We start from the raw sequence: 16,659 nt of genomic DNA, 5'->3' as shown, positions 1-16,659 counted from the left end.
CATACTTCCGCCGAGCCTCCTCGGCTTTCTTCTTCTTCTTGGCATCTGCAGCCTCCTTCTAGGCGACCTGTCGAGCTGCGCCCACCGGCCCCTTCGGAAGGTGCGGCCAGGACTTGTAAGCTTCAAGTCCCTACAAAACAGGCAACTCAAAATAAAAAAACAGGAAAGCAAAGGGGAAAAGAACACATAGTAAAGAAACGGGAGCATACCAGTTTGGACACCATCATGGCATTGAGAGGTGCAGGCTTTCCATCGACCTTCTCTTTGGGCTTCAGCAGCAGCACCCGGTCAGGGCAACTCTAGACCTCATCATTTGGTAACTCCTCTAGCAACACACGGTCAGGGTCTGTCGGGCCATTGTACTTCCACATCGGTCACGTCCTCTCCACCAGCGGAGCAACCCGACGGTGAAAGAGGGTGTGGAACACCCACACCCCATCAAGGCCGCACCGCATGAGCTTCTGGAGCTCTGCCTTGATGATCTCCACCTTCTTCTTCTACCAACTGGTGGGGCCCCATGACCAGTTATCCATTCTCTCTGGCCTCCTGCCGATGAAAGGATGGAATGATGCCTCCACTGGGTTCCTAATGTAGAACCATTTTCCATGCCACCCCTGATTAGAATCACAGGGGGTATACACGGGGTACGAGCCCCTTGTGCTCGGTTTCTTCTGTAGCTCAAAGCCCCCCATCGGCGCGACCTCAGGTGGATTCCCCACCGACAAAGTTTGCCCAGAGAACATCCGTCGAAAGAAATCCACGTGTGGCTCCATCTCAAGGAAGGCCTCGCACATGGTGACAAAGTCGACGATATGCAGCACCCTAGTCGGATTGAGGTGCTGCAGCTCCAAACCCTAATCATTGAGGAGCCCATGCAGGAACCAGTGCGCGGGGTATCCTAACCCATGCTCATGGAAGGCAAGGAAGGAAACAGCCTCATCGGCCTGAGGTTGCGGGAAATCCTCCCTCATAGGAGCCCTCCAGTGCGCCACCTCCTTCGGTAGCAGAAGCCCCATCTCGGTGAAGGCCTCCAGCACCAACTCCCTCACAACGAATGACCTCTAGCCCAACATTTCACTCCGGATTCGTGAATGGATTTGTGAGTTTTCCCCTCTCCCTCGCTCTCCCCTTTTTCTCTCCCAGGAACCACCATGGCACTTAGACACCCTTGGCAAGAAGGAAGAAAGAGAAGAGATGGCAGATGAGGAATAGGCGAAGGAACGGGGTGAAAGCCCTCTCCCTTCTCCTACTTAAAGAAAGGGGCACAATAGTTGGGAAAGGCGTGGTGATCGTGGAAAGGCAAAACGACAGGGGCAAAAAACACTCTCCCTTCCACATTTAATGCAGATGGGATACGATGGGACGTGCCCTAACCGATAAGATAGACCCTGCCTGACGGAACGGCGCCTAGTCAGATGGGACGTGGCCTAGTATGGCCCACCACTACCGCACACCGGGCACGAGAAACAAGGCGCCACTACACGCAGGCGGCCCTCTACCTTCCCAGGTGGGACTTGGAAAGGCCCAAGCGATGGGATCTCCGCTAGGAGAGACCAACGGGCTTCCTGAGTCGATCGGATGGCTCCTCAAACCCCATCACTCGAGTCATCAAGGTAACATTACCGACCCCCACTCTTTCTTTATATAAATCATTCATACATCCATACATGCATTCATTCCATACACCCACGCCCCCCCTAACGATTCTACCCCAAATCGCCTGGGGGCTCGGGGGCTAAAGCATTGCATATGCAGTCAAATGCATCACAACGGTCCGTGTTGCATCATAAAGCGGCAGTTGCCTTATTCAACATGAGCAATGACCGATCGAGGTTCAAAGGCCAGCCCATCAAGGGCTCGAGGCCGCCTCGCATCAAATAGAGCCAGGGGAGAAAATGCATATGAGACCTGTGCGACCCTCGCCAAGTGTCATCTCAACCTTCTCGTTTGATCCTAAACACAGCCAAACACATAGAATCTCCATCGAGGGGAGGCCAGTAGGCCACCCGGGTCGGTCTCCAGAATGACCCAGGCATCTACCGGGTTGCAGGTTAAGGAGCAGTGGAATGTCACAAGAGGGCTATGCCGACCCCATCATGAACAACAAACCTAGATTTCACTCAATCAAACCCATTAGCGAGCTCATCAAGCACATCACTCGAGCCCGAGCGATCGAGGCAAGCGACGTTAGCTCAGCCCCTCCGGTTGTGAGAAACCGAGGATAGGGTAACGCACAAAACTCAAAACTGACCCCTACCAAAGGCCAACAGGGCTCAGGGGCTCAAGACACCAAAAATGCCTCGGCTACACCTAAGACCATGACTCTGACTCGCCCAGACCCCTCGGCACGCTCGACGCCTGGATCCACGAGTCTGTTTCGATCCCTCGGCTGCGCCCGATGCCAGGATCCATGAGCTATGCCTCGCATGATCCCTAAACTAACTGCCTCGACTGCGTGAGCTACACCGATGCTAGGATCTACGAGCTCCACCTTGTCGAATCCCTAAACTAACTGCCTTAGCTACGTGGGCTGCACCGACGCCAGGATCCATGAGCTCCGCCTCGCCCGATCCCTAAACTAACTACCTCAACTACGTGGGCTGCACCGACGCTAGGATCCATGAGCTCCATCTCGCCTGATCCCTAAAACTAACTGCCTCAGCTACGTGGGCTGCACCGACGCTAGGATCCACAAGCTTTGTCTTGCCCGACCCCTAAACTAACTGCCTCGGCTATGCACGACACCTTGGTTCATGACTTTGTCTCGACTAAAATGCATGCACACACGCCCACTAACAAAATACCCCCTAGATGATTCTACCTGAATCACCCGAGAGCTCGGGGGCTACAGCCGTGGGTGCGCTCACGCGCACCCGCCGTCAAGATAAAAATTCCCTAGACGATTCTACCCAAATCGCCCAGGGGCTCGGGGGCTCCTATCGGGTTCATAAACACGAGGGCCCTTATGGACTGGCTTCCCAGCAAAGGCTCGCCCTAGCAGACAACATTGTGAAACCAACACGCAACTCTTGGGCCGGCCCAAGTACCTAAAACGATAGGCCAGAAGGGCGATCCAATCTTCGACCGAAGGCCTGGCCGAGGAGGAACGATGTCCGCTTCTAACTTTGGCCTGCCTCTCCAACCAGAGCGCTCTCTTCAATCTCTAGCCCACCTCCGGATGGCCTCTCCGACTGGAAGGCCTGGCCAAAACACCACTTCCGACTTCGACCCGCTTCTCCGACCAAGAATGTGCCAAACCTCTGCTTACAGCTCCTCTCTGACTGGCGCAATCAGAGACGACTTGGACCAACCGACCAGGGACGCCCACTCAGTAAGGACCAGGAAACAAACAGAGAAAGTAAGGCATGGCACATAAGTCAAACCGCAATATCAGGGACCATACCCTGTGCACCTGCTAGACAGAACCCTGCGACCTCCCTAGCATGACAAACCCCAAGCAGTGTTGTAGGCATCAACATTTTCCCCTACAGTGTTGTGGGTGCCGTCAACTCCCATACCAGACAAATACGGTAAGGCTCCCCCATGTGCCTCCAAGGCATCAATAGTGTTGTGGGCGCCGGTATTTACCGTAGCAGGCGAACATGGTAAAACCCCTTGCATGCCTCTATGTATCAATAGGGTGGCAGGCACCGACATCTGCCATACCTAAAGAAGACGACGCAACCTCCCATGTGCATCTGACACTAAATAGCATTGTGGGCACCTACCATCATCTTTTACCCGCTAGCGTGGGCAGCAAGACTTAGCAGCATATGTACTCTCTCCCTCTCACTTGTAAGGCCATCCTCTTCATCTATAAAAGGGAATGCGCTCACTTCCAATAGATAGATCGATCAGTTCACCTACATTGATTCACCCTCTGTAACTTTAGACACTCTAAAGTTATATCGAGCACACACTCGAACACTTAGCACATAGCGGGGCTCCCGTCACTCTCGGCCCTTTAGACCAGAGTCCGACTGGACCTCTTGTACCCCCCATCTTTCTCCCTTCCATTTGTAACCCCACTGCAAACTTCGAGCAACTAGGCTTAGGAATAAAGTCACCGACCAACTCAAACTGGACGTAGGGCACGTTGCTTGAACCAGTATAAACCCTGTGTCATTGAGTGCTAGGCCACCTCTGATCACAACGTACGACAAAACTATAAATATTTACATGTTGGTCACTTTCTGCACCGACAGGGTTCATGTGTTCTGACCCTTCCATTTGTTAAGACCGTAGGACCCAAGGTGTTGGAGAGAAACTCTTATTATGCTGGTAAGTAAGACTGCCATAGCCGCTGGGGCGTAGGTCTCTTGTAGTCCGACCAGCCTTGCTCAGTCATTCATTTCAGTAGACCTTGCCACTAGGCTTAACGTGAGGAAGAGGTCGGGTGTGGAGACTATTTTAGAAAGGGTGTATTTATACCCTTATCAGCCCCCGAGTGAGATCCAACCCCTTACCGTTGCTGGTGTCAAGTGTCACTAAAGATCGAGGAGAGGATAGCAAAATTAGTAGGAGAAAGCGTCTCTTGTTTTCGTGCGTACCCCCTCCCTAGGATCTGAGCCATCGTTTTGCGACCGCACGTTCGGTCTCCTTATGAGTCCAATCTTTCCTCAAGCCCCTACGCATAGCAAGGGTCCGATCGAGGGTCAGCTCATCTTTGTGATCGTCACCCTGTCCGTGGTTTCCATAACAGGAGGGGTTGAGCTAACATCACTTGCATCGATGGCTCAAGTGACGCGCTTGGTGAGCTCGCTAACGGGCATGTTCGAGTGGAATCCGGGTCCGTCTTTTGTGACGGGGTCGGCATAGCCCTCATATGACATTCCACTGCTCCTTAACCCACCTCCTAGCAAATGGCCGAGCTATTCTAGAGGGCAACTCAGGTGGCCCGATGGCCTCACCTTAATGGGGATTCTATGAGCTTGGCTCGAGGTTAGGATTGAACTAGAAGGTCGAGATGACCCTATCCACCTCTAAGCGGGTCAGGCAAAGGCTGCTGGGGCTCATCTATGTTTTCTCCCCTGGCTCTATTCAACGCGAGGCGGCCTCGGGTCCTTCACGGGCCGGCCTTCGAACCTTGGTCTCCCGATTTTGGGTCAGGCAACTCGAGCCCCCGAGCCCTATGGGGGTCAGTAAGGGTCGGCCAGATTTCATGCGTCACCCTGTCCTTGTTTTCCACAACTAGAGGGGCTGAGCTAATGACACTTGCCTCGATGGCTCGAGTGTCGCGCTCGATGAGCTCGCTAATGAGCACGTTCGAGTGGAATCCGGGTCCGTCATTTGCTGACAGGGTCAGCATAGCCCTCATGTGGCATTCCATTGCTTCTTAACCTACCTCCCGGCAGATGCCCTTAGCCATTCGATTGGCTTGGGTGGACCGCTGGCCTCTCCTCGATGGAGATTCTGTGGGCTTAGCTCGAGGTTAGGATCGAACGAGAAAGGTCTAGATGTCCCTATCCACTTCTAAGCAGGGTCGGGCAAGGCCACTAGGGCTCATCTAAGTTTTTTCCCCTGGCTCTGTTTGACGTGAGGTGGCCTCAAGCCCTTTGCGGGCTGGCCTTCGAACCTCGGTCGATCGTCACTCATGTCGAATGAGACGAGTACCTCTTCGTGACACAATGCGAAGCGTTGTGATGCAATAACTATATATGCAATGCTTGGATGTATGAGATGAATGTATGGATGAATGTATGAATGAATGTATGAATGCATGCATGAGAATGGATGAATGAATGTTAATGTATTGGAAAAGTAAAGTGGGGGTTGGTAAAGTTACCTCGATGGCTCAGGTGACGGGTTCGAGGAGCTCTTAACAAAATATCCTCATGCAGGGTCCGGGTCCGTCGTTCATGATGGCGTTGGCGTAACTGGCATGGACCATCCTATTTTTCCCTACCCATCTCTTGGCAATGGCCCAAGTCGTTCGATTGACTTGGGTGACATGCGGGCCTCTCCTCGATGGAGATTCCACAGGTAGGCCCCTCCAAACCCTTTTGGGGGAGAAGGAGGCTAAAGCTCAAGGTGTGCGGACAAAAACTCTGATTACGCTAGTGAGCAGAAACACCGTAGCTGCTGGGGCGTAGGTTTCTAGTGGTCTGACCAGTTTTTCTCAGAGTTTGTTTTCGCACACCTTGCTTCTAGTTTTTTAACGTGAGAAGGGGTCAGGCAAAAAGAATGTCTGGCAAATAGATATTCTTGCCAGCCCTTGAGCGAGTCTCGACCCCTTGCCGTTGCTAGGGTTGAGAGCTCGATAGCGAAATTAATGTGCGTAAAGTAAGGGTGACTCGCTGGCACAGGAATTACCTCGATGGCACGCGTGATGGGTTCAGGGAGCGCTTACCGGATATGTTTGAGCGGAATCCGGGCCCATCGTTCGCAATGGGGTCAGCATAACCTGTGTGGGGCATCCTACTGCTCCCTGCCCATCCCTTGGTAGCGGCTAAGCCGTCTGGTTGACTTGTATTGCCCCGTTGGGATAGGACTTACCTGCGGAGATAGGGGATGAGAACATCTCGTGCAAGATTTTAGGCAGATAAGCCAGGCGGCGAACTTGTAATAAATGGACAAGCTCTTAAATTTTGTTATAGCTAAATAGTTTTTTAGCCCTTCTCACCTTTTTATATATGGTCGTATTGCTCAAATGTGCCAACCACTAAGTATATCACCTTGTGCACGCGTGTTAGCATATTTTCACAAATATTTTCAAGGGTGTTAGCTTTCTGCTAGATCCTAAATGCATATGCAATGAGTTAGAGCATCTAGTGGCACTTTCATAACCGCATTTCTATATGAGTTTCACCCCTCTTAATAGTATGACTATCGATCCTAAATGTGATCACACTCGCTAAGTGTCTCGATCACTAAACCGAAAAGCTCCTATAAATTTCACCTTTGCCTTGAGCTTTTTGTTTTTCTCTTTCTTCTTTTCCAAGTCCAAGTACTTGATCATTATCATGGCATCACCATTATCATGTCATGATCTTCATTTGCTTTAGCACTTGGAATGTGCCACCTATCTCATAATCACTTTGATAAACTAGGTTAGCACTTAGGGTTTCATCAATTCACCAAAACCAAAGTAGAGCTTTTAGTGGTACACTTCCTTGATGAAACTAGCCGCCAAAAACTTCACGATCTCCTTGCCAATGGCTTTGTGTTTCCCCTCGTCAAAGCAACATAGGTGCTATTTCAACGGCTTGGAGCCCAGCTTGATCTTCAAGGTATGCTCAACGACTTCTCTCAGAATGCCTGGCATGTCCGAGGGTTTCCACACAAAGATGTCTTTGTTGGCATGGAGGAAGTCGACGAGTGCTCTTTCCTATTCGAAGGAAAGGGTGGTGCGAATGCGTACCACTTTGCTTTTTGAGCCGCTAGGGTCTCTGAGGACCTCCTTAGCGCCCTCCCTTGGCTTGAAAGACCTAGCCAACCTTTGGTGGTCGGGTGTTTCTTTGGCGACCTCCTTCCTAATGGTTGCAAGTTCCTTGGAGGCGATGATTGTCGTGGCGTGATCACGGCATTCGACCTCGCACTCGTAGGCGCGCTGAAATGAGGTGCCGATGGTGATGACCCTGCCTAGGCCAGCATCTTCAGCTTTAGGTAGGTGTAGTTGGGAATGGCCATAAACTTCGCGTAGCATGGACGTCCTAGGATGGCGTGGTAGGTTCCATGGAACCCCACCACCTCAAAGGTGAGGGTCTCCATCCTATAATTGGATGGATCCCCAAAGGTGATGGGCAGATTGATCTACTGAGTGGCACGGCCTGCTTTCTAGGCACGATGCCGTGGAAAGGCGCTTCGATCGATCAGATGTGGGATTGGCTGATGCCCATGGCATCGAGCGTCTCGGCGTACATGATGTTGAGGTCGCTACCTCCATCCATCAGTACCTTAGAGAGCTGCTTCGTGCCGATGATCGAGTTGACCATGAGCGGATACCTCCCCAGTTATAGGATGATCTCTGGGTGGTTGGTCTGATCAAAGGTTATGACGGACTATGACCACCGAAGGAAGGTAGGCTCGGCCATATAGACCTCGTGGCACGCGAGCTTCTGGCGACGATTGGAGTCATAGGCTGCTGACCCTCCAAAGATCATGAGGCAGCATCCGGCGTTAGAAAGTCATCGTCTGTCCCCTTGGCGATGTCCACGGTCGGCTTGGGGTCCTTCCCATGCTCCCTCCTGTTGAAGCCTCCGGACAAGAACCACTTCATGAGACTGCAGTCCTTGTATAGATGCTTGATAGGGAAGGAATGGTTCAGGCATGGCCCTTCGAGTAGCTTCTCAAAGTTGACCGAAGTACCCTCCGTGGGCTTCTAGCCCCCCTTACGGTCGGCAGTGGCCATGGCTACTTGTTCTTCTTCTTGATGGGACGGTTGGAGGCGCCTTCACCGGCGTCCTCGTCCTGCTTCTCCTTGCCTTTTAGGCGGTCAAAGATCGCTTTGACCGCCTCCTTGCCCAAGGCATGGCTGGTGGCCATATCAAGGAGCCCCTTGGTGGTTCATGGGCCCTTACGTCCCAGCTTGTGAACCAGGGACTCGTAGGTGGTCCCAGACAAGAAAGCTCCTATAACGTCGACGTCGATGGCGTTAGGTAGCTCGTTGCACTGCTGGGAGAAGCGTCGGATGTACCCACGAAGGGTTTCTCCGGTCTTCTATCAGTAGTTCTTGAGATCCCATGGGTTCCCAGGGCGCTTGTACGTGCTCTAGAAGTTCCCCACGAAGATCTCTTTTAGGTCCACCCAACTTTAGATTCTGTTGGGCGGAAGGTGTTCCAACCATGTTCGTGCTGAATCAGCTAGGAACAATGGAAGGTTGTCGATAATGAAATCATCATTATCCGCTCCACCAGCTTGGCAGGCAAGCCGATAATCCTTGAGACATAGTCTGGGGTTTGTTTCCTAGAGTACTTTAGGATGTTGGTTGGTGGTCAGTACATTGGCAGGAAGGCGGCGTTGAGGATGTGTCGTTTGAAGGCCTGAGGCCCCAACAGGCTGGGGCTTGGGTTTCGGTCCTCGCCGCTGTCATAGCGTCCGCCACAATGAGGGTGATAGCCGTGGCTAGCTCTCTCTCTTAGATTGTCCGGGTATGTCTACGAGCATCGAGGGTGTCGCGTGCATCATGGTTGTGGCCGAGACACTCATGCACCAGGACCACGGTGCACTGCCTGCCGCCTTGTGGCGCCTGGTGGACTGACACGTCTTTGTCAGGTCACTCTAAGGGCATGTGCTGGCTGGCATCGAGCTCGCGTCATCGAGCTCTCGGCCTGCTGCGCGGCCACACACTCGAGCAGCGTGCGAATCTCACGGTGGGAGCGACGATCCTCGGGCATCGTGGGCCCCGGAAGCCCACGGAGCAAGGCCGCCATAGCAGCAATGTTCTGGCTCGCCCGGGCAAAGTGTGGGAGGTCTTCATCGTCCGCGATGATCCACCGGTTCATGTCATGGGCCATGGTGCGCGCGCCCATTGTGTCTGTGGCGCTCGATCTCCTAATCGAGCTCCACACGTTCTTGCTCGAGCTAGAGTCATGCTTCCTCGAGCTCTAGGTGCCGGGCCTTCAGCTGCTCCACCCGCAGGCAGGGTGGGGCCCCTGTCTCCCCCTCGACCTCGTCATCGAGGTCGTTCATCGGGGTAGCCTCTTCTTTGTGGATGCTTTCGACGTGTCCCTCAGGAGTACTCATCATTAAACAATCGTGAGAGGAGTGATGGCTCCCCTGCTAGAGTTAGAGTTGGAGGGTGACTCCAATTCTCCTACGAGGAGGTCATGGAAAGACTCCATGACATATTTGGTCATCCCCACGAACTCATCGTTCACGAGGGACGGAGGCATGTGTAGTGCCACAAGGTGGCCATTGGTCTCTGCGACATTGCGGAGACCGAACGGGAGCGCTATCGGGGCACTCTGGACGAGGTATTCTAGAGAGAGCGGCTCCCCTCCAGCAAGTTGTGCCATGACGTTGGCGAACGAGAAGGTGAAGTGGCATAGGTCTTCCCGGGACGGTCGGGGTCCTAGGAAGGCGCTGAGCTGGCGCTCCAACCTCTCGTAGTCGAAGTTGAGGAGCTGGTGGCTCCTGAGGGTGCGGGCCTCTGGTGCGTGCAGCTGTAGATCCTCAAGTGCCTCGGTGATCGCGTCGAGGCCGGAGGAGTGGAGAGGTAGGATGGCGGCGGGAGCCATCACCAACTTGATACGCCTGATGTTGTTCCTGATGTGAGTCCCTAGGTATGGCCCGTCACGGCCACGGGTTACATCGGGGCGTGCCGGTCACCTTCCTGGTGTCAGAGCTTTGACCCAGGCCCATACGCTTGGACCTGGAGTGGTTGGCGGCGGTATGGGTCTTTGTCGGGCGAGACGGAGCCCCTGGCCTCGGGGTCGGGCAAGGCGGAGTTCCTCCCCAGAGGCCGGGCGAGGCGGAGCCCAAACCCAAGGGTCGGGCGAGGCGGAGCCAGCCCTTAGAGGTTAGGCGAGGCGGAGCCCGCGGCCTTGGTGTCGGGCGAGACGGGGGGCCTGCCCCCAGAGGTCGGGCGAGGCGGAGTCCGCCCTCAGGGGTCGGGTGAGGCGGAGCCAGCGACCTCGGTGTCGGGCGAGGCGGAGCCCGCGGCCTCGGTGTCGGGCGAGGCGAAGCCACCCTTAGGGGTCGGGCGAGGCGGAGCCCGCGACCTCGGTGTCGGGCGCGGCGGTGCCACCCTCAGGGGTCGGGCGAGGCGGAGCCCGCGACCCCGGTGTCGGGCGAGGTGGAGCCAACCTCAGGGGTCGGACGAGGTGGAGCCCGCGGCCCCGGTATCGGGCGAGGCGGAACTAACCCTCAGGGGTTGGGCGAGGCGGAGTTCGCGCACCTGGGGGTCGGTTGGAGCTGTAGTCGCGCTCTTGACTGCTCGGATAAATTAATATCGATGATTATTAGCTTCTCCTCTTCGGATACTCTGGTATCGGTCCTCGATACTTAGCCCAATACAACCTTGCGGCCCACATGCCGTCTAACAGGTCCTTTCAAGTGAAAGCTCAAATCAATAAGTGATGAGTTTTGCTGTTAGACAGTTCATGATCCTGTATGCAGCCTGTATCTGGTCGACACCGTGCTGCCATATAATCGTGCATTTCTGGAAAGAGAAGTCACACATCCATTTCCCCCCAAACAATTGTGGTGGTGGAAACGAACCGACCCAAAAAGGTTCTGCAAGGGATGCGGTGCGAGGCTGTAGCTCTGGATCCATTGGGCGCCCCGTCCGTTTGAGGCTGTGCGGCCACTCCAACCCTTGCAGTTGCAGCTCGTCTCCGTTTCTCACGAAAGGGACAGGACCCGGGCCCCTGTGAAAGCGTTGTGAGCGGCGGTGCCAGCCGAGCCGATTCGTGTGTGATGGATGGCCCAGCGCAACTTGTGTGCTGCCTTGCGATGTTGTCACGTTGCTTCGGTGTCGGCATTTGGTGGTGACTAGGAGTAGCTGTAGATAGATCCTATGCCTATTCGCATTCGCCGTCGCCCCACATGGACGTCGGTGTCCCTAGCAAAGTTGCAGGAGCAACCTGGGAGTGAGGAGGTGACAGCTGTGGCACCGGCTGTTGCCTGTTGGTGTTGGACTGTTGGTCCATGTAACGGGCCTTTTTGGTCCGATGTATGTGAAAAAAGTGTAGTAAAATTTGATGAAATCTGCGTGGCCAAATAAGTTAAGGGTTTTTGGTTGGAAGCCTAGGTCAGAGAAGCTAAATGAAAGAGGATAATATATTTTTCTTATCCAATGTAGAGGTAAGTGGATAGTTTTTTTTTCATAAAATGCTTATAAGTTATATAAATAATATATATAACTCATTTAAAAAAAAAACTAGACCAGGTTACTAACTGGAGAAGACGTGTGCTGCCTCGCGGAGTATAATGTAACTTCAACACCTTTGATTTAATAAATAATACAAGGATAAAATATTTTCTCAATAAGCAATATAAAAAGAGTCATAATCTAGGTTCCAAAATGAACTTTAAAACTGATGAATGGTAAACGATCATTTCCCTGCCCTGGCGAACTTTGTTTGTGGGCAGTAAAAACAGTACATCAGCTACGATAAAAGAATCAGTACAGAAGCAGTGAATTAATACAAAATCAGCACAATTCATCGTTACATGCTCAGGCAACCTTCACAGCCATCCAAGAGTATACTCTATTCATTCAAAAAGTATATATAGGATTTATACTGGTCAAACTTTTTAAGTTTAGCTAAATTTATAAAATAAATTAGCAATATTTGTATCTTAAAATAAGTTTATATATTATAAAAAATACGTTAATTAGTTCATCTAATAATACTAAATACGCATTATGAATACCAATATTTTATTATATATTTATCAAAATTGAAAATGTTTTGATTTCGTCCTCCTGGGTCCCATACTACGAGGAAAAACCTGTCACGGTCAGCCGAGCACAGCACGTCGGCATCACGGCTATGGCGCTGTCGCGACGCCCCTCTCCGAGTCTCCGAGACGTCGTCACGGCGACAGGACCTCTCCTTCTCTCGCTACGGCGACGACAACGACGCAGCGGGTCCGGACCCAAGCGCGCACCCACAGGCCACAGACCCCACATCCGTCCGCCAGCCTCGCGATTCGTGTCCCACGCCACGCTCCCTCCTCCTCTCCGTCTCCTCTCCTACCGCGTCGACACGGCGATACCCCCGCGGCAGTCGGCACCCACCCCACCCAAATTTCCGTTTCTCGTTCTCTCCCCCCACCCCGACCCTTTCCAAAACCAACCGAACCGAAGCCGGCTAACGCGACCGAGGAGGCGGAAACGGGTGGAGGAAAAGGGCAAAGTCGCCTCCCGCCGCCAGCCGCCGCCGATTGGTCGGTGAGCCCGATGCGCTGTCCCGCTCGGCGCCGTCGTGTTCCTCCGCGTTGATCTCCGCCTCGCGCGACGCCCGATTCGAGAGGAATCGCTTCGGTTTGGCCGGCCGGTAGGTTCGTCGGTTGGGATTCTTCTCATTTGTTTTCATACTTGCCAACAAGAACTCGACACCGAGTCGCCCGCACCTACCATGTGCTGCTGAGTTCGTTGGGGCCGTGTGGAGCCGCTGTTAATTTCGCTGCTCCTGGCAGGGGGTGCGGGGGTTCAGGAGGCGCGGGGTCTGGCGGCTGCAATGCAGGTTCGCATCTCGTGCCGGCGTTTCATCGCTTCGGTTCGTTTGTTTTTCGGCTTGCTGCGCTGAAATTGTGCGATTTGTTTCCTTGATTCAAGGACTACTAGGGCCGGGGCATCCTGCGAGGTGGCTGTGGCTGTCTCCTGTCTGGGCTGTATGATAGGTATGGGATTCTTTTAGTTCCCATAAGGGCCATAGTTCCTTGCGGATTTCTATTGTTTCTGTATGAAGTACTGATTTTTTTTGTGCAGAAACTGAAATCTTGCGCGGTTGTGCCGTCTCAGCTAGCTGCGGACTTGTCTTGGCCTAGCGGGGAATTGATGGAGCACAAGAAAGCTAGAGCAGTGGAGGATCCTGCCCGGTTGATTTGCGATGATGCCCTCACTGAGGTCTTCCGCAGGCTTCCTGCCCGTGCGCTTGCGGCTTGCAGACTGGTGTGCAAGTCATGGATGTCCGTGCTCACAGATCCACACTTCATCCATGAGCACCTAAGCCGCGGCCAGCAGAAGCTGCTGCTCTTTGCGAACGACCGGGCAAATGACAGGTCGCTCGCCATGGTGCTCGCTGACGACAACAAGTCCATGTACCAGCTGTCGAGGCCCGCGGCGTCTCGCTGCGTCTTTGTGCACAATTCTTGCAATGGCCTGCTGTGCCTAGGTGACAGCACAGGAGCTGTGGAGGTTCTGAACCCGACCACTGGTGAATCTTTAATGTTGCCGATGCCAATGTACACGGCAGGGAGCAGCCAGTTCTCATCCTGTAATTGGCACTGCTTGGGGTTTTGCCCACAAAAAAGGGAACACAAGGTTGTGCATTTCTATCCAGGAGCTCACATTGATTCGTTCAAGGTACAATGTGAGATATACACAATTGGATCTGGTGTCTGGAGACAAGTTGGGAGCTTTCATGGGCCTCCGACAGACAGAGGGGTGCATGTTAATGGGATGGTGTACTATCTGACAAAGTTCCGCTACATCGCTTCATCACGTATCAATTGCTTGAATCTTGAGAGTGAAAAATTTGATGTGTTGATGCTTCCTCCACGCATATCTTATGGAGGCCATTGCTCTTTGACAGAGCTTGAGGGAAGGCTATGCTTGTTGATTGTGGATGGTGCACTGGAAGGCCCGCCTCGTACAATGGACATCCTGATGCTCAATAGCCATGATAAGCAGGACTGGACTCCCAGATACCACTTCTCCTTGCCTTGGTTGATGCCTTCCTGTTATTTTACTCCAAAACACACACTCTTCCACGACGGAAAGATTTGGGTGCAGTTGTTGGCTAGGAGTCTATACTGTTTTGACCCAAGTTCAAGTTCAGAAGAACTAACGACAGCCTGGCCAGAGCTCGACTTTTCGTTTAGCACACATACTTTCATTGAGAGCATAGTTCCACTGCGTAAAGACCACTACTTCAAGCAGATACAATGACAGACTGACAGTGGTGTTCTGCCCCTTGCTTTCAAAGTGGTTTTCAGTTTACATCATTACATTGTCTTATTATTTCTTTTTTTCTTATATGAAGGACCAAGCTGTTACATGTTAGCCAGATGGTGTGCTTTTCTGGATTCTAATTAGTGATAATAATTGCAATTTCTAAACATCTTAACTACTCATTCTTCTACATTCTAATTGATCTGGTCATTCCTCTTTATGCTGAGAAGTTGATAGGCCAAGTTCAGAGGAGCATTTCATTAGTTCTTATTTCATAGCTTAGGTGATTATTGATGTAAACACTGAACCTGTTTTTATACTGCCTCCAAAAAGTTTCTTGTACTCTGGTGGTTTGTAAATTAAAAATTTTATGAATACCGTGTGATGTTTTCTGCTACACTTCAACAATTCGTTGATAACAAATTTTCTAGCTGTGCCTATTAAAAAGTCTATGAATACCGCACATCTGATGAAATTAGTATTTGCATGGAAATATTTCCATTCTAGGTAGATGAAGTCCAATACCCGTAAATAGTATCTGAAGAATTGTTGGCTGGCTGCATCATTTGCTGTGATGCACTTATATAGTTACTTCATTGGAGTATTCTTTACAAACATGGAAAATTTTTCTTTTCCGTAATCGCTGTAGGTTTGTTCTCGTTTTCCTTATGAGCTTTTGATTACTTCCTTGAGTCAGATGTGCCTGGCTTTCCAAATTTTGCTGCCCCAGATATCTTATTTAAAATAGTTAGTATGGAGCACTGCCATTTATTCTGTTTTTCATGTTCTAGTGTTGAAGGAAAATACTTTTGTAGTTTTGGTCATATTCGGGGATAAAGTGGCTAAGAAGCTTGAAAAAGGTATTTCTGAACCACAACTCCACAAGGTATCTGATTATGCACCGATCCATATTAGCTGGTGCTGCTTCCACTAGGATGTGAACTGCTAGCACTCTGTTCGTTTGGCTGTGGTTTGTCGTAAACGATCGTAAATTTTTAACCGGAACAGTATTTTTCTCTCATACAAATCAGCCAGCAGTACTTCTTCACGAACCAGCAACGATACAGCAAACTGAACATGCTGTAGGTTGCTCTAGTTAAAGGCCTGCTTTAGATTTGTACTCTTTGAGTCAATTATATCTCTGTAATATGGTAATATTTCTATTTGTCATGGTCCAATCCAGCCGGGCTACGGAGGTGTTGGACCCAAGACGGGCCAATTGGGCCTAGCGTGAACTTCAGCGCGCTGTACATCCCACCTAGATTGTAGAATTAGGAAGAGTTTAGCGTGCTGCACATCCCACGAATTAGGAGGAGTACAGAAGTTGGGATTGCTTGTAAGTCAAGTTGTCTAGAGGTATCCTTTTAATTAAGCAAGAATAGTTTGGGGGTAAAACCATTTATTTCATTGTCTCCCTGCTCACATGTGCTCGCTGCCCTAGCGCCGCCGCCGCCGCCGCCTCTGTCGCTGCCGTCTGCGCCCTCGCGGCTCTCCACCACGCGTCGGGTTGTCCCCTCCACTTGCTAAGAACCGCTCGTGTTCTAAAGCAATTCCTCCTTTCAATCCCTCCTTTCTCTCCCCAATTCTTCCCCCAAGTTTTCCCTAAAAAGTTGTACATATTGTCCTCTGCGCGCCAACCCTGCTGCCGCTGCTGCTGCTTTTCCCCCTCCATTAGGCGCGGCCAGCCCTAGGGCAGCCGGTCTTTTCCCTCTAATCTCCCTCAAAATCCACCAATTCTGCCTCTAATCAAGGGGAAGTCAACCCCCCCCCCCCCCCCCCCCCCCCCCACACACACACACACACACACACACACACCACACACACACCCAATCCACCGAGATTAGGAGGGTGACACTATTACTCTTTCAGAAGTAGAAAGTCTTCTTTTTACTTTGTTTGCACAAATATCCTGAACCTTTCTGCTCTCGTTGTGAATAAACCAAAACTAAAGCTCGGTTTTGGAAGGGTGTCAATCTGGTTTGTACTTTTAGAAGATTTTAATGGTTACAATAATAATGAATCAATGGCAAGAAATTATGCACATTGCTTCTTCTCTTGACTTACAGCCTGTTCGTTTGGGTGTGGCTTGTCGTAAA

At 51.7% G+C, this 16,659-nt stretch overlaps 1 protein-coding gene across 4 annotated transcripts; it reads left to right on the top strand.

Annotated features, from left to right (window-relative positions):
- The first annotated feature begins 12,663 nt into the window (after positions 1-12,663).
- LOC136546123 (putative F-box protein At2g02030) lies at positions 12,664-15,354 on the top strand. 4 transcript variants are annotated; one of them, XM_066538097.1, is made up of 4 exons: positions 12,664-12,944; positions 13,087-13,133; positions 13,226-13,290; positions 13,412-15,354. In XM_066538097.1, exon 4 carries the CDS (start codon positions 13,448-13,450, stop codon positions 14,558-14,560), a length of 1,113 nt encoding a protein of 370 aa, XP_066394194.1. In that variant the 5' UTR covers positions 12,664-12,944; positions 13,087-13,133; positions 13,226-13,290; positions 13,412-13,447; the 3' UTR covers positions 14,561-15,354. The 4 variants fall into 4 exon arrangements, with proteins under 4 accessions (XP_066394194.1, XP_066394197.1, XP_066394193.1 ...); XM_066538100.1 differs by having other exon boundaries at positions 12,664-12,948; XM_066538096.1 differs by having other exon boundaries at positions 13,379-15,353.
- The last annotated feature ends 1,305 nt before the right edge of the window (positions 15,355-16,659 follow it).

The sequence above is a fragment of the Miscanthus floridulus genome, chromosome 3, assembly GCF_019320115.1.
Source record: "Miscanthus floridulus cultivar M001 chromosome 3, ASM1932011v1, whole genome shotgun sequence".
NCBI classification, from domain to species: domain Eukaryota; kingdom Viridiplantae; phylum Streptophyta; class Magnoliopsida; order Poales; family Poaceae; genus Miscanthus; species Miscanthus floridulus.
The sequence above is the reverse complement of the archived record's forward strand: the minus strand, read 5'-3'. Positions and strand labels throughout refer to the sequence as shown.